Source organism: Polyodon spathula, chromosome 13 (assembly GCF_017654505.1).
Source record: "Polyodon spathula isolate WHYD16114869_AA chromosome 13, ASM1765450v1, whole genome shotgun sequence".
Classification (NCBI taxonomy): Eukaryota; Metazoa; Chordata; class Actinopteri; order Acipenseriformes; family Polyodontidae; genus Polyodon; species Polyodon spathula.
In genome coordinates, this window is record NC_054546.1 from 7,803,402 (window position 1) to 7,828,201 (window position 24,800).

Sequence of the window (24,800 nt, forward strand, 5' to 3'; positions counted from 1 at the left end):
GAGTTTCTGGACACCCACTTTTTTATTAAATGCTTGCTGCAATACAGCACTGCACAGCAATTTATCGCACTGTAGATTCAGTACTGTACAGCCCACTGAAATCCTTGTAGAGGTATGCACAGCAGAAGAGAGGCAGGCAGGCGGTATATCAGCTGGTGAAATCAGTTCTCGCCTAAGAATCAATGCTTCTCTTGAGTGTGTGGAGATGTGAAGTGGCAGTGCATCAACCAACAAGAGCCCTGTTATAAGTCATCCTGTTCCGAACACCCCCACACTGTGTTAGCTAGACCTGGTATCTGCAACACATCGGTGAAGGCTGCAGTTCCCTGGCACTGTGACTCTGCTTTAACCTGTCAGTTTGTACAAACAAGAGGCAGACCCTTACCCGTTGGGCTAACCAGAGTAAACAGCACTCCCACTGCTACTGAGCCACTCAGGGTTTTACTGTGATATTAGTTAGACTGTAGGCTCAAGTTTCTCACGTATCAGTGGGCAGATCCGAGTCTGCAATGTCAATTTAAGCTTTGCATTAGCTGGATTATTTAAGGGCACGAGAGGACTTTTCATCAAGACTCTATTTACACAACCACTCGCCTGAGAGCAGCTATAAAAGCTGGGCTACCAATACGTGGCTGTCTTACACATAGTACCCCCGCAACAGTAAGGAAGATGTCAGATAAGCACACGGTATTAAATGCCTTTATGCCCTAAAGCCCATCCATACATGTTTATGATTGCACAAGCTATCAAAAGCACAGAAAAATGCATAGGAGATGCTGTTCAATATATATTTATATAGACAGCTTTCAACAAGAACAATTAAGATGATCACAAGCAGATCAGAGACACAATCCAAGAAGCAGTACTGAGCAGGCCTGACCCGGCTTCTTCTGCTGCTTAGCTTAGTGAGATCTGAGCAGATCACAAGCCAAGAAAAAGAAGTCCTGGCCAGGCTGCCCCTGCTGATGTCAGAGGTGCTCCTAAGCTCTGTGGCTAACCACCTGTCTTCTAAATGCAAGCATGTTTTTATTTTTTCCCCACCCTGTTCATAACATTATTATGTCAGCCAGTTTTTTTCTTTTTCAGAACTGTCTTAATGGTATTCAAGTGGGCTGCATTACAGAAGAAGATCTGGACTTAAAAGCACCAAGAAGTTGACATCATCATGATGATAGAACAGAAAAGTTCATTTTTCAGCCTAATGTTCTGAAGGCAGAAGCAACAAGCTAAGGAGATTACAACACACACACACACAGGAGACAGGACCACCTGCATTGCCAAGCCATCAATTACCCTCCATCTGGCTCCTCTGACTCGTCACCTGCAATTTACAGCGAAGAAAATGCAACACGGTAACACTAGCTGAATTGGGGGGGGGTGGGGGTGACCATAAAAGGCACAGCAGAACCCAAAGCTAGTCCCCAAAAGGATTTAGGAAGGAGGAAGTCACTGGTGACGGATTGTGGTTGTGGTGAACCTGTTCCTCTTGAATAACAGCCCTGACTCGACACACTAGATTCAGACACACAATCAACATGTCGTAAATCTGACAGACAGGGAGCAGAAGGGCCACTCCAAGAAAAAGTGAAATCTTGTTACACCAGTAAACCAGCAACGGCTGATGCTTCTGGAGATGCCTGCCACCAACAGAGTAACAAGACAGTCAGCAACAAGGTGCTTCTGAAAAAAGGCTCTAAAATGACTCCTGCAAAGTGGCCTGGTTCTTTTGTGCATGACCCAGGGTGCGAGCCTACACCCAGCCCTGTTTCACTTACTAGAACAGCCTGTGTTTCCACTGGAAGCAGGGTGGCTGGGGTGATCAGCTGTCTGAGTGCAGGTGCACGCTGTCACCGCTCTCCTGACAGCCCCACTCCTAAAGTCAGGCTGTCTCACAGTGCACTGGCAGTAATTGCGGAGCACCTTCGCAGGCACGCAGCTTCTGGTGCTGCTCACAGGTGGAATTAATGCAGCTTTGAAAAAGCTTTGAAGCTTGGCTTCAGTAATTATTATGTTATTATTAATTAGTCATTTAGCTTTTATTAAAAGCAATGTACAGAAACTAGGGGGTGAACTATGCATCACAACTGCTGCTGCAGAGTCACTTACAATAGGACCTCAGTTTTTTACATCTCATCCGAAGGATGGATCAGAAGGCGGTTCAGTGACTTTCTCAGGGTCGCACACAGTGAGTGAGTCAGTGGTGGAGCTGGAATTTGAACCTGGAACCTCCTGGTATCAAGCCCTTTTCTTTAGCCGCTGGACAGCCAAGCCCTCCTGTTCAAACAATAGGGTCGCCCCTGTACTGTAATACCGGATAATTAGTTTATATTGAGCTATGCAACACTTCCCAAAACAACGTAACTGAACCAAAAATACTTTCCCAGACTAATCCCACATGTTCCATCCCAGACAGACACACGGACACACACACGCCCAGGAAAGGCCACAGCTACAGCAACCATGTAATCTGTTTCAATCACTGTCACAGCATACAAACACAATGAAACATCCCAAAGCACATGAGCCAAATCTTTCCCTCTAGCCCTGCTGGGAACCAGCAGAGTGCACCAAAGGTCAAAGTACTGGAGTGTACACACACGCACACACGCGCTCATGCACACACATACGCACACTGACACTTGTCATTTTTACCAAACTAAATAAATCAACGGCACTCAAGCCAGCTTGACTGGAGTGTCTGCTCCTTTAGCTCACCTGGTAGAGTATGAGTTTCGAGAAGGTTTTTTTTTTTTTTTATATTAAATTTAATTACTTTTTTTTTTTTTTAATGCATTTAAAGCACACTGTTTTGCGATATCATTGGCACACTTGTAAAACATCAGAGGTTTATTGATATTATTGGTTTTAAATTAATTACTACAACATTTATTGTAGTATAAGACTACATTACTTGGGACTTACACTGTATAAACACCACAGCTAACATACTGTATATATCTGACAATGTTCTTTTTTGTTTTATGTTCTTAAATCCTTACTTTGGGTATCAAGTTCAAATGCTGTCAAAGACGCTGCCTGCAATACTGAGAAATGATCAGCAAAAGGCAGTAGCAGTAGAGCCACCCCCCACTACCCCAACCTCCTTTTCAAACAGCAAGTCATTCCTAAACAGCAGTTGCCCATATAATACCCAGACTAAATAGCACTTGGCTTGCAACGCTCTGCAAGCACTGGTGTCGGGCCCACACTGATGCAGCATATGGAAGTGGTGGGAAACATCCTCCACACGGCTAATTCATTAACGATGAAGGATGTGTCTGGCACCGACAGACCAGCTTCACGGGGCCTGTGTGGAACCTTGCCAGGGGTATTACGAGCCTGGTTAAACCCAGCTGGAGAGATATACTGGAACCACTGGGACTTGTGACCGGGATTCATACTTCTAGGGAAACGGGTTAAGCAGACATGTAAAAACCTAACAAACACATGGAAATAAGACTCCCATTGCACAGCAGCTGCTATAAACGCTCTAAACAGCACAGGGTCAAGCTTTCAGCACCTCTTATCCCCTGTAGAAATCTTTGGGGGGTCTGGAATGCGCATTTTTAATTTGAATCATTTTAAGATTCTGCCGGGGAACCTCTAAGTTTTCATTGTGCTGTTTATCCCAGATGTTGCTTTCATTGGCTGCCACAGATGAGACAGTGTGAGCCAATCGCGAGCTGTTTTTTCAGGTCTCTGGTATACGATTAACAGTAATTACTACCTTTGGAATTGAACCTAACTTTTTAATTTTTGTTTTAATTGTCCTCACTCTAATTAACAGGCATTACCAGAGAAAATAACAGGTTACCACGAGGATCGCGAGTCTGTGTGGAGTGTTTGCTGCTGTCTGCGAAAACGCAAAACGGGAGGAAAGGATCCTTCTTTTTAAACTGCTCTCTTAGACCCAGACGGGTTTAGATTTAGTTTTACAATAATTTTAAATAAGAAAAAATGAAATGTAACATGAATGCATTTGGAATCTTCACATGCCATCAGATTCCAGGAAACTCAATCCACAATTTGTACCAATTCTGGTGAAAGTAAAATGCACAAAACCAAATATTAAAAAAAAAAAAAAAAATGAAACAGCACAGACACATTCAGAGGATCCTTACAATTAGATTTGTAGAAATTTGAGATTACAGTGCAGCTGAAGTGTCTACAGGAGGAGAGGAGTGTATGATAAAAGCTTGTTGAAGATGGAAAATTAAGGCAGTTACCATATTCATCATGTAATGTGACAGACAGACGTTACTATTAACAAAGGGGGGCCGTATTATTATATTAAAATAATTGCTATCCAGGCAATTTTGTTCGCTTTAAGGAATATGATTAACACTCAGAATTGGGAGAACCATGAAGTCATTTAAAAGATGATCGGATTGAAATGAAGGCGTACTGAAATTCAGTCGTACACTGGGTCCTGAAGAGGTGAACCACAGGGCTCCACATCACTGCAGAGCAGCAGGAAGAGGATAGGCGTACACTGGGTCCTGAAGAGGTGAACCACAGGGCTCCACATCACTGCAGAGCAGCAGGAAGAGGATAGGCGTACACTGGGTCCTGAAGAGGTGAACCACAGGGCTCCACATCACTGCAGAGCAGAAGGAAGAGGATAGGCGTACACTGGGTCCTGAAGAGGTGAACCACAGGGCTCCACATCACTGCAGAGCAGCAGGAAGAGGATAGGCGTACACTGGGTCCTGAAGAGGTGAACCACAGGGCTCCACATCACTGCAGAGCAGAAGGAAGAGGATAGGCGTACACTGGGTCCTGAAGAGGTGAACCACAGGGCTCCACATCACTGCAGAGCAGCAGGAAGAGGATAGGCGTACACTGGGTCCTGAAGAGGTGAACCACAGGGCTCCACATCACTGCAGAGCAGCAGGAAGAGGATAGGCGTACACTGGGTCCTGAAGAGGTGAACCACAGGGCTCCACATCACTGCAGAGCAGAAGGAAGAGGATAGGCGTACACTGGGTCCTGAAGAGGTGAACCACAGGGCTCCACATCACTGCAGAGCAGCAGGAAGAGGATAGGCGTACACTGGGTCCTGAAGAGGTGAACCACAGGGCTCAACATCACTGCAGATGCCAAGCACCACAGCAACGATGCGCTGTTCACCCTACAATACGCATCACCATACCGTCACGATACCAAAGTCTGGGTAGGAGTCTGAGTGAAGCTATAAAATGCAAGCAGATCCATTTCTATTTAAATCATCACTGAAGATGCGTTAAACGAAACTGACCTTCTCTGTTCATTGCCTTAACTTCCATGTATCTATAAATGTCCCTTCCTGTTAATTAAATTATGCCACAAGAGGTATGTCCAAAGATACGTATTTTAAAAGAATTACATTGGAGTTCACCTTTTAAAAAAAAAAAAAAAAAAAAAAAAAAAGCAGAATCTAAACTAAACAACCCCTGGCACAGCACAAAGCAGCTGCTTTTCCTTATTCCCCTCCCTCTCTGCCCAGTCCCGCTCCCATCCCACTCTTGAACATCCTTATATATCCAACAGTTTTATTGTCATCATTATTAGTAGTAGAAATTGTACAGTTGTAGTCGTAGTATTTTTTATTTCGTGGTACCAGTAGTAGTAGTCTGATTCATCTGTCAGAAGACAGCTGGACAATAGTAGTACAGTTGAACCGATATTTTCAACAAAATTATTTTATTGTTATACATTTATATATATACAGCTTACTGCAATCTCAATTGTGTTTCTTCACAAATTCCATATTTGATCCTTTTTTAACTAAGTATTTTAAAGTGCAACACTATTATTATTATTATTATTATTATTATTATTATTATTAATAATAATAAAATCTGTGTTATTATGCGCAGGTCACCATTTATCTTGTATTATTATTTACTTTTATTTAGTTTTTCCTTTTCGAAACAGTCCAGTGAACTTGACAGAAAATGCTTTAGAAATATGGCATTTAATCTTCAAAACTGTATATGAGCTTGGTAACGTTGGGATGTGTCACACAGAATACAAACGTGTTGCTGGCTTTGTTTTACAACGTATAGAATAGCAAGACCTCGATAATATTTTTGTTTTTTTGGTGAATCTCCATGCAACTTTGCTTTATGCGTATGTAAAGACCTTCTTCTTGTCACAGATTTGTGCCAGAGAACAATTTAGTGAACAAAACGTTATTTATCATAAAAACAAATAAACCATAGTTTAAAATTTAAAAATGTTCAAATTGTGTGAATGCAGGACTTTTTTTAAAAGCCAGCAAAAGTGTAAGTTTTTCATTTAAAAGCTGGATATGTAGACTGCATGCATGCTACGTTTTTTTTTTTTTTTTTTTTTTTTTTTGCTACATTAATCAACCTATTTTTATGCAACTTGCATAATTAGAAAGAAAATGTCTCTGTGCTGCTCAATGCACCTGCAAGCCGCCCAGGCATTGTCTTTCTTTGCAGTCGTTTAATTTACAACCATATAATTATGGATACTGCTGCACCTCATAAACTAACTTTTTGTCACCCATGATTAAGTTGTTTTGAGGGGTGGTGTGTTTTGAGACGTGTTAAGGGTGTTAACCTTGCTTCTGATTGGTCAGTTTCATTCCAGTCGCGCAACGAAAAAAAAAATAATAGAAACAGGTTATGTTTTAGCGATGCGAAATGTTCTCAAAGCGACGTCACTCGCTGCTGGTGTGGATACTCCAGTTTGAATGCAGGGACTTCTAAATTATTCGCTTGCTTCCAGTGTGGATGCAGCTTCAGTCTCACCTGCAAGGCGCTGTTCAGAAAGCAGCTGTTCTGTCCGGGCTCGTTGATGAGCCCCTTGCTCGGAGCGATGGAGGTCATGTTGCGCGGGGCCAACATTCCCTGCAGGGCGCTGCTCCCCGACGCAAAGTAGTTCCGCTTCCAAGACATCGTCCCGTCTTCCCGCTGGCAAACAAACAAACACCAGTCCCTCTCTCTCCACTCTGCCTGTGATCTAAGAAAGATGGAAACAATAAAGGGGATTATCCTCTCAAGATAAAACAACAACAACAACAACAATAATAATAATAATAATAAAGTACTTTTATGAATAATATTTATACGTTTTGTAAAGGTCTGTGAAACACTAAGCAGGGTGTGGAGCAGGGCACTGCCAGTGCTGTTTGGTGGTCGCTCTAGTTGGGGGTCCCATTAGGGCTGGGTTTAACAGAGACAGGGCTCGTCAGCCAGGGAGGGACCTTGGAGCTCTTCTTGTGTGTCATTTAAATTAAAAAAAAAAAAATAATCCCCAAGAAAGGAAGGATTCTGTTCAGATCTGCTCTGTATCAGTTAGTGCATAGAGAAAGACAAGGCAGTATTGGCTTAATAAATAATCACATAGCCTACTGCGTTAAAAACCAAAACGGGAGGGAGGGAGGTAGGGACATGGATGTGGCAAGTTGGAAGATAAAAAGGTTACTGCTCCGTTTGAAGAAAAAGGGTGGTGCGAGTTATCCGATACTGAAAACAAGAAATAACAGCAGGCATGCAGACAAACAGGCAGACTGCCTCTCCTCTCTCTCTCTCCTTGGCAAGCTGATTCAAGGGGTCCATTAACAAGGTTTCCTCCTCAGCTGTGCTCGTTAGCCTGGCCTGTCTTTGCTCCCCGCTCCCCGCTCCCCACCCCCACCCGAGACTGGCTCACAAAATCAAGCGAAGAGGTTTCTTCAGGCAGTCGAGTGTTCGTGCTTCTGTTTGCTGGTGGTGTTTCTGTCGCTCAGCCCATTGGCAGTATTACTGTTCCCAGCGTTCTCGTCTTGAGTGCTTATCCAAGAGACGCTGCTGCTTAATACTTTCCTGATAAACAGCAACCCTGCTGCGTTGTGCACTGTGTTTGTCCCTCAAACACTTAAATGCTGGTTCTTTGCCAAGGAAGTTTCGTACAGAACCAAGACAGCAAAACTTGAAAAAATAAAACAACAAAAGAAAAACAAAAAATGTTTATAGTCCATTCTTCTGAAATCTGCAAGAAAGAAATTGAAATGAATGAATCAAAATCGTAAAGGAACAGCTTATTCATTCCCAGGACTGAGCTGCTGTCAGTTCCATGAGAGTACAGAGCTACACCTGTAGTTGCTGGCAGACAGTTTAGTGGGGGAACAAAGTCCATTCAGGCATCAGAGCAGAATGTCTCATTCCTTTACTGAATGAGTAAGTCTGGGAGAAGCAGTTTCACCCTTCAGCAGATTGTCATTGCACAACACTGGACATTTACAACATCACAGAGAGTAGTTTCTGTTTCAGTTAGCTTTCTATAATGGACAGGGCGCAGTAGACAGGAAGAGATAGGGATGTTCGGATGTAGGGATTAGACGGGAGATAGGGAAGTAGGCAGGCAGGCAGGGAGGGAGGGAGCTGGCTGCCCGATCGGTCACATCTATCTACAGAATGCAGTGTGTAGGGCGCTGTACGACACAAGCAGACACCCACCCCACAACTGAGCAGACAAAGCGGCTTTGCCACAAGCGGGCTTACTGACCGCTCTGATCTTGATTGAGGTTCAAATCAGCTTGTACCTTACAGAGCACCCTATACGAGATACAGTTCAACAATAATAATAACAAAAAATAGATCATTTTAATGTGATGTCGTTTCTATCTGATGCAATTTTTCAGATGGCTGTATCACATCAATATCAGGTAATGTATACAATGAGCACACCTTCTTGTATTTAATATTTTACTGCAAAACAAAAACAAAAAATCCTTAGCCTGCTATGCAGTACAGCAGCATGCAGCTAACCCAGAATACAAAACACGCCACTCTGCTCTCAAAGCAGGCCTGACTGCTAGGCTAGCACACCTCCTTACTAATGACTGTTTATTGTTGCGTTTGTAACCTAGGAGACAGTGTGCGCTGCTGTATTACTATCACCACTACTATCAGCAGCAGTAGTAGCTTCAGGAGAATCACTTGTACAGCACTGTACATTGCTGCACAAAACTCTGAATGGATGAATGGATTACTTTGAAAACATAATGAGATTTTTTATTTAAAATATTTAAATCTTTGAGAGGAATCATTCTCCTTACAAAAGGTGTCCAGCCATTTGAAATGCATCGTTAGGATCCCCCTCCTCTCCCACTGCCCTGCCCTGGGCAGCAATTTCAAGTTGCAATCAACACAGCCAGACATGTCAATACTCACACTTGCATTTGCCTTTAAGAAGTCTTCAAAATTAGCAGGTAAGAAGTAAACCCATTCACTAACGTGTACTCCCACCAATTTATGAAGTGTTAGCATTAAATGAGTACAGTAATATTCAATCATTTCCAATGCTTCTCAAAAGCTGCTCATCCGCGTCAAATGACGACAATGAAAACGTTTCATATATCTGCAGTAGAAAACGACCCCATCTTTAGCAGTTTGTCTCAGTGAGGGGCGAGACAGCAAGCTACTGTACCAACGCTGTAGATACAGATCCTGGTTAGAAAACTGGACCATCTCTCAGCACTGGCAGTGTTAACAGCAGGCTGCACTACAACAGCGGCAACGCTATGGGTCTGGAAGAGGAAGCTTTTACTGACTGTGCTCACTGATCCCCAGCTTTTACAACCACAGCTTACGCACTAGTGTTTGGATGAGTGACACATTAACAACGACTTGTGTGAATCTGTGTGAATTTTACAAAATAAGAAAACACATAACTTTCACCCCCCCCCCCCCCCCCCCTACCAACACATAACTTTCACCCCCCCCCCCCCCCCCCCCCCCCCCCCCCCCCCCCCCCCCCCCCCCCCACCCCCCCCCCCCCCCCCCCCCCCCCCCCATTGGTAAACCCACACCCCCCCCCCCCCCCCCCCCTTTGCATGCCAGTTCATTCAGATCATGGATCAAATTCCAAGCACCTACCTACCTACTCACATGGTCATTTAAAAAAATACACTTGATGACCCACAACTTCACGGCACTAGCCGGAACATGCATGCCATCTACATGCATCACTTGATTACAACAACACAGTGCCTCCCCTTTATAAGCAGGTCCTTTACGCTGCTGAACAGATTACCAGCCAGCATGGTCAAGGCTCCCATTTGGCCCACAATGCAGGGCTAGTGTGAGTTTCTAACCCAAGTACCAGGAAATGCAGAGGCAGGCTGTAAAGGTTTACTTGCTTACTCATGAACACAGTTCTGATTACATAATAAGCAGCCACCCCAAACCCAGTGTACAGGCGCACCACTTTCTCCAACTCTCACACCTGGCACTCAAACAACCATGACTGAAACTCAACTCCCTTCTTGTGTACAAAACTCCACATTGATAAATAGTTTAACCCTCTTATTATGTTTAAAATGTAGGCATGTCTTATGTTTTGGGTCATATTGATCAGCTGCAACTTCGAACAAATTGAAACAGCCTTTAATTTATACAATGTCTTCTTTGCATAGCATTTACTCTTATGTTGCAGAGAAAATGAGCCTCTACTAGCCTTTGCCTTCTAGAGATGGTTTTGTGCAGCGGGTTTTTAAAAACCTCTAACATTTCTTTTGTCTTTTTTTTTTGTTTATGTATGGTCACCACGAAGACAAATTAAAGACGAGTCATCACAGTTTGTTTTGGATTCCACCCCTGCACTAATTCCCTCACAAGCATTTTATTTTCTTTTGTTATTTAATCCTTTTGTTGTGTATATAAAATGGGTCATAAATTACCTTATTTCTGGTACACATAAATTACTGACCTGGACCTATTCCATTTAATACAATATTATAAGGGATAAATAAATAAATAAATTGAAAAAGGTCCGTTGAAACCAGCGAGGTGTCAAACAGAGCCCAAACATAATCAGAGGGTAACACAAATTCCAAGAAGCGTTATAATACATACAGCACACAAACAGCAAAATATTAAAAAACAAAATCACACACAGAGCACCAGACATGATCTATAGACAACCAACTGACTTCTTCGACTATGCTTATCAACTGTTGGACTGCCAAATTAACAGTCGTTCTGCCCCTAGCACAGACCTGGTGACCATTAAAAACCAGTCAGGGGGCTATCATTCAATTTAGCAAGTGATGTATGCCAGATTGAAAGATAAAACTATACAGAAAACTGGGTCAAAACAGACAAACACGAGTGTCTCAATAAGTATCTTCATTTGCATCTAGGGAGAGGCCTGGTCTCGTACCAGTTAACAGATAATACAATCATAATGATGAAAACTGATCGATCACATACAGTAATACAATACAGCACACATCTACATTTATTTCTCCTAAACAAAAAAGGTCAAGCTACAAGTCCTGTAGCAAGTGTAGGTGAAATATTTTCTCCAGCCCGTGAAACAGCATTGTAAACGAGATAATCAATTAATTCCCTGGGCTGGGGAGAGCCCAATTAGAGTGAATGCACTGTTTAATTGAGCAGTGCTGTGTTTACCGAGGCTAAGAGCAAAGCCACTGGGAGCTGCAGGACAGCAGAGGCTGCTGCTGCTGCTACACTATCCTGCAGGATCGCTCCATGCAAAATGAACTAAACTGGACTGAAGGCAGAAGCTCCATCATTTTAACTAACAACTCTCTTGAATGCTCTTTTATATGTTTCTTGTCCTTTGTTATGAGTTTCTTCTTTACCACCTATTTTAAATAGTAATCTGTGTGAATGTTACAAAATGAGAACACAAATGACCACCCTCACAGCCAAGAGAACAAACAAAAAATATAAGCCATGCATAGTAATGCATTTATATATAAATATATATATATATATATATATATTATATATATATATATATATATATATATATATATAATAATAACAAGCCCAATCCTGTTCAAACTTGCACGCAGATACAATTATTGTGAACCCTGTATTATCCCTGCAGTTCTGGATGATTAAACTTTAACAGCACGGCACAGCGGCACCACTCTAAAATAACAGCAGTGGGTCCAGGATTACAGGAGAGTTATTTTTTCTGTGTTGGGTGTTGGTTTGGGAGCCTGTAATATACAATGCCGAAACAGCGAGCCAGTGCATGGTCCAACCCTTCACTACCAAAACATGGGCTTCCTGTATCTGGAATAGCACCAGATGTGCTTTAACATTTCAGAACTGATCTTTAGCACATCGCTTCAATACATGTGACCAGAGGCTTTCTGGAAACTCTGGTGAATTCAAATCAAAAGGTAAAGCAGCAGCTCTCACAGACTAAGAAAGTCCAGAGAGATGTGCAGGTCACATGTTGTTCAATACTGATAACTGTGCAGGGCAGTCTAGGGCTGCAGGATCCAGGGAAGATAGCCAGGCTGTTGGTGAGCAGTGTATTTCTGTGGAGACAAGGGATTGCAAAGGCAATTTAATATAGGTTTACTTATTGTATTTGTCTATCTATTCATTGGAAACCATTAACAATCCTTACAACCATAAAGAGGCAATGAAACTTCATGAAAAAAAAAAAAAAATCAATACAGCCAGTGCAGCAGCTCCTGTATTGTAATATAACTGAACTGTAAAAATCAATCCTGAAACTGCGAGGGGGCACTCCTTCCACCTGTTAATCCGATTTGTCTTTACTCCCTTCTAGGCTCTTTCAATTTGGAAAAAGAAAACCGTGCCTGTGCATATAAGAATCTCACAGCACCTAAACATTTACGAATGTTTGACAAGTTGTATGTGTGATGTATCCTCTTTGCTGAAACACTAACCACCCCCATCGCCCTTCAGCATCGACTCTCCCTCATTCGTGTGCTCCACTAGGATGCAGCCAATACCAGGTTTTTGGGCCAAGTGCTTTTAATAACCTGACCCCCAGCCAATTCAGGAAAAAAAAAACTCCAAAAAAGCTACCAACACATCTGTCAGCTGCTTGCATGCTTTTAAATCTCATCAGGCATTGCAAATATCTTTGGCGCTGTATTATTGTATTTGGATAAATCGACCGAACAGGCATTTTGCAAAAAAATAAAAATAATTAAAAAGAGACCCATGTTGGGAGCGAGTTAAGCATGTGTGCTGGGGAGCAGAAGAGAGACGAGAATGAGACCTGACTAATTCATTCAGCACATGTTCCCTACAGTCTGTCTACACTCAGCATAACAACCTGGTCCTCAGGGGGGTCCTCATAATTACACAACAATCTCACCTGCACCTCAAAAGGTTAAAAATATGTTTATACAAAAATCATTTCTAGGATTATAGCCAAACGCAATCTGAAATTACTAGGAGTCTAGGAGTGCATGTGAAAGGTTCAGTGTTCTTGTTCACCGGGTACACTATGCCATGTGGAATGCAGCACGCAAATATTTGCAAGGAGCAATCTGAAAGATTGTTATATAGTCTAAAACAAAAATTAAAATACAAAATAAAACACAAAAAATATATTATCTTTAAGACGATAGTACAGCAATTCGTATTAGGTAAGATTCACTGGAATTATTTCGGTAAGCACTAAAGCACTGCGTTCTTAATCATTTAAAATATTTTACAGACTCATTCTAGGTTTTACATCCAGTGAGACTAAGACTCCCGCTGCAGAGCAGTTTGAATCACTTTGATGTCGAAAAGAAGGGAGCGGCGCGCGCGCGCGCACACACACCTCTCCTGTTTGCTCTTGTCCTTCGTTCTAACAGAAACCTGACCAGGAAAATAGGAAGGAGTGGGGGGGAGGGGGCATGATGCTGGGTTGATTTTCAGTAAATTTCTGCTAAGCAGTGGCTAAGCAGGAGACGGGCCACACAGTTGTCGTGGCAACATGGAAAAGCTGAGGCACATGATTTGAGGGCGACACACAGAAAGAAAGACACACACACACACACACACAAACTGCTCCTCACCCTCCTTAAGACCCTGCCACAGAGACTCACTGACCAAGAGAGAGCCTGCACAAGACAGGGAGGGAGGGAGGGACAGGTGTCTTGAATCTGCCAGCCATCACTTAAGGATGTGGAGAGAAAGGAGAGAGAATACAGACGTGCCATTCTATAAAAAATTCAAGTTTGTTAGGACATCCAGAGAGAGGAAGCAAGGTGCAGAACATCATTTTTTAAATGACAGGTTTTTAAAGAATAAAAAGGCCTCTTGAAATGACTTTGAGGCCAGCGGTGGCTTATTCACAGCACAGACCTTGCTGACAATGACAGCCTGAACAACTGCACTCCGATGAAGTGCACAGAGTTCAGTCCTGAGTTGAACAGACTGCTCCCAGCGCCAGGCTCTGCACTAAATGTGTGTGTCTCTCACTTGCCATTTGCAAACTCATTTTGACATCTTTGCACTACACAGCAGCAACCTCCCTTGCATGAATTATTCACATTGATTGCTGAACCCTGGCAATTCTGTCAAAAGTTTTACATACATTTTTATGCTGTGTTCTTTTTTGTACAGTGTTATTTTAACTTGTAGGTTTCCACTTCAGACAGCATACTGAACAGTTTCAGCAGTCAGTATCTCAAGAGTTTGCCCACTGGTCACTGGTCTCCGTCTGTAGGTTTACTAATAGCAGTTGTTCATGCAGCTATAGAGAAAGATATAGAGATAGGGGAAAAATTACTTTAACATCAAACTCCTGGATCATTTAAACAAATGAATTAAAGTTCTGAAACCCAGGTCTGGGTGCAGGGCTAGTGTGGGAGTTTCAAGACATGCACTACATTAAAACAGGTGAGAAATTAAATACTAGAAAAAAATACAGAGGCAATAAGAAAATAGCTCTTTAACAATCTACAAAAAAACTGAATGCGCAGTTTCGATAATCAGACTCAGCTGGGTTTGGGGATCATTAAAAATCAACTTTTCACTGTTTTAGACTCAGTGTGGCCGAGTGAGCGAGTGAATGAGCGAATGAGTGAGCGAGCGAGCGAATCTGATGTGAACACAGCGCTGAAGTAACCTCGCCCAGTGAAGTTCACACCTATTCTCTGGAGACTGGACACCGCAGCAAGATTATTGAACAAACCCAGCAGCTGCACCACCACCCAGTTTCTGGCTGAACAGGGTTGCAGCCTGGAGCACTGAGTCAGGATTTAACCGCATCCTGTACCATATAACCACGCAGTTTTAATGTTTTAATAACATCAATTCTGAGATCAGCTGAAAGTTCTTATTTTCTGTGACCCCAAGAACGACCCCAGTTCTTATTTTCCTGGACCCCAATCTAGGGAAAGTCATAAAATAGAGGGAGGGAAAAGACCACTAATAATCTATAAAACTTATCCAAATTCAGAAGTGTCTCGTGCTTCTAGTCAATACTGTATTTTTTTAAACTACACAACAAAAACATTTACTGTACTATAATAACTGGTGAGCAATTTTTTCAAGGAGTTCATCCAGTTGATATTTTTTCCATACTAATAACCGTCCGGGTTCATGAAGCATCGCACCCCTTGGGTGAGCATTTAATTCTCATATCACACCACTACCCCATGCATTGTGCTCTATGTACAGCCCTCTAAAAAATGTTCCCAGGCTTACAGTTGCCTGATTTTATCAAGAAGCAGGCACACACACTAAAACCAGTTCTTATAAAACTCCCCACATTTCCCTCAACACCTCAGAACTTAAGAACATAAGAACATAAGAAAGTTTACAAATGAGAGGAAGCCATTCGGCCCATCTTGCTCATTTGGTTGTTAGTAGCTTATTGATCCCAGAATCTCATCAAGCAGCTTCTTGAAGGATCCCAGGGTGTCAGCTTCAACAACATTACTGGGGAGTTGATTCCAGACCCTCACAATTCTCTGTGTAAAAAAGTGCCTCCTATTTTCTGTTCTGAATGCCCCTTTGTCTAATCTCCATTTGTGACCCCTGGTCCTTGCTTCTTTTTTCAGGTCAAAAAAGTCCCTTGGGTCGACACTGTCAATACCTTTTAGAATTTTGAATGCTTGAATTAGGTCGCCACGTAGTCTTCTTTGTTCAAGACTGAACAGATTCAATTCTTTTAGCCTGTCTGCATATGATATGCCTTTTAAGCCCGGAATAATTCTGGTCGCTCTTCTTTGCACTCTTTCTAGAGCAGCAATATCTTTTTTTATAGCGAGGTGACCAGAACTGAACACAATATTCAAGATGAGGTCTTACTAGTGCATTGTACAGTTTTAACATTACTTCCCTTGATTTAAATTCAACACTTTTCACAATGTATCCGAGTATCTTGTTAGCCTTTTTTATAGCTTCCCCACATTGTCTAGATGAAGACATTTCTGAGTCAACAAAAACTCCTAGGTCTTTTTCATAGATTCCTTCTCCAATTTCAGTATCTCCCATATGATATTTATAATGTACATTTTTATTTCCTGCGTGCAGTACCTTACACTTTTCTCTATTAAATGTCATTTGCCATGTGTCTGCCCAGTTTTGAATCTTGTCTAGATCATTTTGAATGACCTTTGCTGCTGCAACAGTGTTTGCCACTCCTCCTACTTTTGTGTCGTCTGCAAATTTAACAAGTTTGCTTACTATACCAGAATCTAAATCATTAATGTAGATTAGGAATAGCAGAGGACCTAATACTGATCCCTGTGGTACACCGCTGGTTACCACACTCCATTCTGAGGTTTTTCCTCTAATCAGTACTTTCTGTTTTCTACATGTTAACCACTCCCTAATCCATGTACATGTGTTTCCTTGAATCCCAACTGCGTTCAGTTTGAGAATTAATCTTTTGTGCGGGACTTTGTCAAAAGCTTTCTGGAAATCTAAATAAACCATGTCATATGCTTTGCAATTATCCATTATCGATGTTGCATCCTCAAAAAAATCAAGCAAGTTAGTTAGACACGATCTCCCTTTCCTAAAACCATGTTGACTGTCTCCCAGGAACCTGTTACCATATAGGTAATTTTCCATTTTGGATCTTATTATAGTTTCCATAAGTTTGCATATAATAGAAGTCAGGCTTACTGGTCTGTAGTTACCTGGTTCAGTTTTGTTTCCCTTTTTGTGGATCGGTATTACGTTTGCAATTTTCCAGTCTGTTGGTACCACACCTGTGTCAAGAGACTGCTACATGATCTTGGTTAGCGGTTTGTAAATAACTTCTTTCATTTCTTTAAGTACTATTGGGAGGATCTCATCCGGCCCAGGGGATTTGTTTATTTTAAGAGCTCCTAGTCCCATTAACACTTCTGCCTCAGTTATGCTAAAGTTATTTAAAACTGGATAGGAACTGGAAGACATGTGGGGCATGTTGTCAGTATCCTCCTTTGTAAAAACTTGTGAAAAGTAATCATTTAATATATTTGCTATCTTTTTTTCTTCATCTACGATTTTGCCATTTGTATCTCTTAAACATTTAACCTCCTCTTTGAATGTTCTCTTGCTGTTGTAATATTGGAAAAATATTTTGGAATTGGTTTTAGCCCCCTTAGCAATGTTCATTTCTATTTCTCTCTTGGCCTTTCTAACTTCCTTTTTGACTTGCGTTTGCAGTTCTGTGTACTTTCTTTTTGGTCCTTTTTTAATGTTCTGTAAAGTGCCTTTTTTGAATTTTTTTTTTTTTTTTTTTTTTTTTTTTTTTTTAATTTATCTATTAAACCATTTTTTTTACACCATGAACTCTGTAACTAGTTTGAGAATTGCGCTAGTAACAACAGATTTGGAGAAACCTCCACATCAAACCCGATTTGAACACCACTGCACCACGGGAACAAAACACATGCTACGGAGGTTCGTGACAAAACCGGCATTCGTTAAAAAAAAAAAAAAAAAAAAAAAAAAAAAAAGTGGTTTAAATCGACCAACTACGCACTGGTTGGCCAGAAACGAATGCAACTATAAAAGCCAATGGTTTAATATCCACAGACAAGATGCACGGGCCACTGTAAGAAAGTGCATGGTCTTGCACTAAATTCAGCGCTTAGCTATACTAATTCTCATGCCCCAGATTACTATCGCTGTTATTTGCTCACTCAGCAATAAATTCATTCTCTCTCTCTCTCTCTCTCTCTCTTCTCTCTCTCTCTCTCTCTCTCTCTCTCTCTCTCTCTCTCTCTCACACACACACACACAGCAATAATTAGTCAATTGTGTTGCAGTGTGATTGGCGTTGTTTTGATAACGATCAGCAAAATACCTTTAAAAAGAATAAAACCACTGTGCAGTTTTCATCACGGCTCTGCTGCTAATCAATTGGCTTAATTGCTTTTAACTGATTAGTCCCACATGTTCGGCTGCTAATTAAAACAAAAGCCAATGCACGTCACTCTCGCGTCCACCGATGAAGCAGAGACAAGAAAAACCAGAAGAAAACACGCATTTAGCATATATTTGAAATTTCAAAGAACTGTGGTCTAATTACTGTCCAGTTTATTTAACAAAAATTGACTAGAAAGTTCAAACATTTTTCACCTTTATCTATTCGTTTTTTTTTTTTTTTTTTTTTTTTTTTTTTTTCACGAAGCACATTCTCGTGTTGACGTTTTGGGTATAACGGAAACTCAGTCATGTACCTCTCTTGCATTTTTTCTGGTAATTAAAAAATAAACAAATACATTTAAATTAAAAAAAAAAAAAAAAAAAAAAAAAAAAAAAAAAACGTACCTTGTTGTGTTGAAAAAGCGGGTACCGAATAGAGACTTAAATATGAAGCGTTATAGCTGTAATCATTGATAATTGACACGTGAGGTTGGGTCTCTGCTTCTGCTGATACTGTCGTACTTTTTTTTTATTTTTTAAGAAGTATTCCATACTAATTACTGGGCGCATTGAATCTGCAGTAATGGGACTGAGTGGGTTTGGCAAGACGACAGGGACCAGGGGGTGTGGTAAAGGGCGGCGCCGTTACCTGCGGTTCTGAACAATAACGAGTCGCTCTCAAACGCCAAGAGCAAGGGGCGGGTAGAGAGGCGGGGTTTGCCACCTGCCGCTTCAAAACTGCTCAACTAGTGGGCTGAAGGGAGAGGCGGGGTTTCCAAACTCTAAGGAACCTTGGAAAGTAAGGCAATTTAACTCGGGGGCGGGGCTAGCAGTGCGGTTAATACCTGCAACAAATGAAATACACTGTGCTGTTCTAAACACAACATTCAATGAGGCGGGAAAACAGGCGTGACTTTGTATCTGCAGCCCTGCAGCCCCCCCAACCAGCGCGATCTCCCCTCCGAGAAAGCGACAGAAAGAACCTACTAGAACGAGGAGCAGATTTAGGGGGGCTCTAGCAAAAACCGTTGACCCACTAACACAGCAGGAGACGGCGGGCTGTGTCAGCCATTGAAAATTAGCTCTCCAGCGCCGGTGGATGCTGTCTACCTAACCCTATGGCTTGACACTGTTTTAGAATGTGAATTATTTCACATTTTACTATAGCTAACTAAACAGACACATAAAACACCCTCGCTGGCAAACAGCCTGTATAACGTTCAGCCAGTCACACATCACATTGCATTCCTAGACGTGTCTAGTGAAATGCACACAAATAAGCCATTTCAACCATCTATATCTAACCTGGTGTTTTTTAACGGGAAACTACAGGTAAATCCTTAAATTAAAAAGGCCCTGGCTTGTTGAAACAATGTATTGTGTGAAAATAATAATAATGATCTGTCACATTTTGTACACCTTGAAAATGGAGGAATCTGTTTAGATTCTCAAATCACAGTTTTATTATTGGGCTGGTTGTTTCTTCAGTGTGCACCACTAACATGTTGAAGATAAACAAGCACTATTTTATCCTTCAACAAACATACTAAAAGCTTCCTTGATATAAACCTTGAAAAGGAACAGCTAACAGCATGGGTTCACACCAGCGTTGTGAAAATGTACTTGTGCCAATAAACGACTCAGTGATGATTAAACAACATTGACACTGAATTTTGGAAGTTCGTTTTTTTTTTTTAAGATCAGAAACAGTAGCTTGTGTGATTAAAAGCAAAACTCCACCGTGACCCCCCCCAAACAAAAACTACAAACCTTTAACCAGCTGTGAGTCAGACTAGAGTCCCAAAGCAATACCTGTTTGAGATTAATGTGAGCTGAAATCTTAACACCTTCTCTAATAGCATAAACAAGGAACCATCAAGAGCAGGACACTTTTAATGCATTAAAACAAAAACAGGGAACATTGTGCGCACCACTGTCAAAACATAATGAATGTTTTAAAACTGGATTACATTTTAAATGGATTTAAAAGTGCCCCTTAAAACCGTTGACTGCATCATAAATTAAAAAAAAAACACCTGACTCGTGACAAAAACATAGCAGGCTGTGTGGTCCAGTGGTTAAAGAAAATGGCTTGTAATCAAGAGGTTCCCGGTTCAAATCCCAGCTCAGCCACTGCCTCAGTGTGTGACCCTGAGCAAGTCACTTAACCTCCTTGTGCTGTCTTTTGGGTGAGACGTTGTTGACTCTGCAGCTGATGCATATTTCACACACCCTAGTCTCAAGTCGCCTTGGATAAAGGCGTCTGCTAAATAAACAAATCAAAATGTTGAAAAAGACTTCAAGACGAAACAGTCGTCACTGAATTATTGTAGTGCATTTCTTGTCATTGAACTTTTTTTATATTTTTGTTGCACTTCAGTAAAATTGAGGCGGCACTGTTCAAACAGCTGTGTAAATCCCAACTTTGTTTGTATAGTGGTGAGTGTTACAGGATTAGATTGTGTGTGCGTTGTGGACTGTATATTGCTTTAAGGAAGTTGCCCCTGGTTTTCTGACTGCATTCCAGCCAATTCACAGCACACTATTTTTATCTGCTTCCCTCAGGCAGCCACGATGCAAGTCAATCAACCACAACAGTGAGGTACCACCTATTTACACAGCTCTGATCGGCCAGAGGTGCATGACATGGAGTGTAGGAGGCAGTCCTTCACAAGTCTTTTTGTTTTGCTGTTGCTTTTTAGAGTCCTCATACAAAGAAAGGGGACCTTTACGCACCAATCGAGTATGCCGCCTGTCCGTCTGTCTACATGGTAAACACGACAGCTGTCTTGATCATCACCAAACTGTCCTGATGTTATATAAACATTGTTAATCTCTCACGGTGCTTGTGCGATTATTGCAGGGTTATGAGGATCCTCTGTATGTGCGTGCACTGGTTTGTTTTCCCCCCGGACCATTTATCCTGCAGTCACAATCGAAATCCACTTCCTGTGCAACAGGTATCATGACCCCCAGGTGCTGAGCCTCACTTACTTTTTGTGTAGCATCCACACTTTATGCTTGTACACCTTTGGAGGAAGAAAGTAAATATATAGTGTGGTGGTGGTGAAATCAAAGTGAGGTAAAAACTATGAAAGAAAACAAAGATACAGGTTTTGCCAGGGTGAAGATAGAAAAAGAGAAAGGAGAGAAATTAAGAAAGTTGCAGATTGTTTGGCAGGGGAGGGGGGGGGCAGATGAGCCGCTGATAATTAATCAGCTGGCTCTCTGAGCATGGTGGAAGCTGCTGTATTCAATGCCCTTTTGTTCTACCGGGTACAGCAGGCCATGAAAACACTTCCCCATAATGAGCTATTCACCAGGAGACAAAAGCTGCTGCTTGAATACAAAGGGATCCCAGCAGGACCATGCGGCCGCTCACACTGCCGAGTCAGACCGGCACTGACAGCCCGGCTGACACTCCCGGTCAGACAGGGTACGCGACAGGTTCAGAAAGGAGCTCCAGTTCTCTGGAGATGGGTTATTAAAACTGAGTGGAACAGAGTTCCCCAACCTGTGGTCCGGTAGAGTTCCAGATTGGGTCCCTGAAACAGGGGTGGAAACAAGCCTCCAATTGCATATCACCTTCACCAATTCCTGGTTTTACTACAAGCTTGATTAGTCACAGTGTACTGGTAACAAGCTCGGGTGCGTCTTAAACTCACAGTAAAACCAGGAATGGATCCAACTGCCATACAATTGGAGTCAATTCCATCCCTGCTAAAAGATTCCCCAAAGTTAGCCTCCTCCACTGCACTACACTGTACAGGGAGCACAGGGTCTCAGCAAACATCCTAGCTGCTATGTGTCCATCAGTTTCCATACATTGTGAAATATTTCTCATGCTATAATTCACCAATAACAGATACTGGTGTGATTTAACCATGCCATGGGGAATTATAATGTCCACAGAAAGAACAGACAGGAACGTGATCATCGACTCTGCTAAAATACCTCTATGCATGTGCTTATTACCTGGTGTATAGGCAGATTGTTACCTCTATACTTATCTATGAAATAATCACAGCTGGGTGGTGAGTTTACTTCAGAGCAGGCGAGGGAAACGTTGGCCTTTTCAGTCCAAGCCTTTAGCTTGGTTTTCCATGTTTATTAACATGTTAGAACCATACGTCATTATTCTTTACTATGCCTTTACTATGCTTTACTAAACTTTGCTGTGCTCTTAATATGCTAAACCTTTATAAGGGTATTGAAGTGTTGAACTGAATCAATTACAACCCTATCCAGGACCTACAGCAGTTCACTGTGTAACTGTAAAGCCTGTTAAAGCTGCCGTGGGCTGACTCTCCAGGACTGGGACTGGGGACCTGAGCTTCAGATACACAACAATACTGCTTGCTTGAGTTTCCCTAATCTACTTACTTTTCATCAGCCAGTCTATATACTCTAGATATGTGGGAAAGGCTCTCTCTAGCAGTGGCCATGTCATTTCAATGATTTTTATAAAAGCAGACCCATTAGGATCCTCTCTGGGGCTGCACTTTGACAGTTTACAACCCAGTCTCCTGTTGTCCGCCAAGGAGATATGCAGCGTATCACGAGTGTCGGAGGCTAAGAACAAGTGCAGCTCACAACCATGTCATGCACCCACCAGCATGAGTGAAAGAACATTGATGCTGGCACCAAAAAGAGATCCATATATAAAAAACAACAGAACCCTAGTTATTCATGTTACGACAAGCCAGGAACATTAAAAGGAGATTGTATATTTTTTTAATACTTTTATTATTGGGCGCCATGCCCATGTTTTGTAGAAGAGCGGTAGTGTTAACCCCCAGAGTCTGTAATAACACAACCACATTTCATACACAGCAGCACCCAGGGTTCACTGGGGGAAGATTTTCATCCAAAACACAGGAATGGAAATAAGACTCCTATTGCAAAGCCGTTTATTCCAGGGTTTAATACAAGCTTGATTAGTAACAAGCTCAGGTGTGTCTTATTAAACTCAAACTGCTATGCAATGGGAGTCATATTTACATCCCTGAAACACTGGGGGGCAGACCTCCAAGGACGGGGAAAATTGCTGCCCGTGACGCACCCAGTCTGTCACTCTGACTACTTCTCAAATAGGTTTTTATGCACAGTGTACTTTTCTCAAATTGTTATTGCATTCAACTAAGCAACAGCAAAAACATGGACAGTAATTCTCCCAGTGCGGTTTTCAACAACTTAACTGCAAAACAGAAATCAAGAACGACAGAAAGCTGATAAAGTCATTCTGTATCAGTAAATGTCTTTGCTGTGATACATAGAGGGAGGGGGGCAATGGTTTTAATGGTACCCTGTAGTGGGGTAACGATACAATGATCTCGCTCTATGATATGCATCGCGATGTTCAGGTCCAGGTACATAAGTAACATTCCGGACTGTCGGAACACGAATTAAACATTTTAAAACCGAGAGACAGTTGTGTCTTCAGCATTTCAGTGGGGAATCCCCCACTCATCACTCACCAGTCCTGTTTTTAGAGTGAGTTTAATAAGACACATCTGAGTTTGTTACCTATAAGCTGTGGCTAATCAAGCATAATAAACAGTGTTCAGAGTTCTGACTGCCACATCTTTTAGAAAATAAGTGGAACTACTGAAGGAGGAAATCACACTAACAGAATCACAAAATCAGACTAGAAGTTTGAACCATAAAAGCACTCGAGAAAAAGACAAAACTAACAACTAAAATACCACAGGAGCCACACCAACTATAACTGCAGGTACATCCGGATTTATAGCACTGCCCAGCTAGAAAATGCATTTGAAAAAAAACTTCAACCAGCAGATTCAATTAATTGTAAAAGGTCTGGCTTCTGTGACCACAATATGCTCTCTATTACTACTTCTCCTGTGTAAGCGAGAGAAAGAGCGTGAGAGAGTGAGATAGAGACATAGATCTGATCTGTATGCAGAAAGGAAAAACACAAGCCTTCTTTTTAAATAAAAATAATAAAAACATTTAAAAACAAGATCATGCTGACAGCAGCCCTCTCTCTGTTTCCAGAATAGTTATGGTATAAACAGTTAAGAGTGTTACTGACCTGTCCCCCAGCAGCAATGCCTGTGCTTGTGTGCGCCTTTTTATGTGTCTATCTGCTCCACTCTGTCCAACAGCTGTGTTCCTGTCACCGAAGCAGCAGGATCCCCAGGTGAAGCCGAAAGAATGACATCATCGCTGTCAGTGCACACCTGCTTCCCGAGGAAGCCCCTCCCCCCTCTCTCTCCCACTGCCTGCTCGTCTCTTAAAACTGCAGTGTCCATTTTGTCGGCTTCTGCATTGAGTTTACAACTGTAATTCCATAACAGTGTTCCCTACTTGTATTCGCTCTTTAACTTAAAAAAAAAAAATCATGAAACACTGACATCAGCGAATTAGCAAACCAATGCTTAAACAGTAATAGTGCACATAGAGTTTACTGTCAATACAGCCTAGCCGTGGGTCTGGGAATTTCAGGTTGTATTTCTTCCTTGTCCAGCAGGTACTGGATCCACGTAAAAGCAGCTGCAGTCCTGTGTGTTGCAAAGGCAGTTTAACTTTTCAGATGGGGCCCTGCCACCTTCTGCACGGTGAGTGAACAAGTACGGGGAGACGACTGACGTCTTGAAATGGCAAAAGGAGTTGGCATAGTTAAGCCTAAACACCATTTTAAGCACAGTACAGAAAGCAGAGGACACCGTTGTAAATGACGTG

The 24,800-nt window shown here is 41.9% G+C and overlaps 1 protein-coding gene across 8 annotated transcripts in view; it reads right to left on the bottom strand.

Annotated features, from left to right (window-relative positions):
• Positions 1-24,800, bottom strand: part of LOC121325500 (inactive ubiquitin carboxyl-terminal hydrolase 54-like) — a 58,894-nt gene that overhangs the window by 27,171 nt on the left and 6,923 nt on the right. For 7 of the 8 annotated variants that reach the window (XM_041268021.1, XM_041268020.1, XM_041268019.1 and 4 more), the window contains exons 2-3: positions 7,082-7,980; positions 6,762-6,972 (exon numbers count right to left, since the gene is read on the bottom strand). In XM_041268021.1, coding sequence (XP_041123955.1) covers positions 6,762-6,908 — 147 coding nt within the window. In that variant the 5' untranslated portion in view covers positions 6,909-6,972; positions 7,082-7,980. Of the gene's footprint in view, positions 1-6,761; positions 6,973-7,081; positions 7,981-24,150; positions 24,313-24,800 lie in introns of those variants that run through there. The other variant, XM_041268018.1, reaches the window with a different exon arrangement.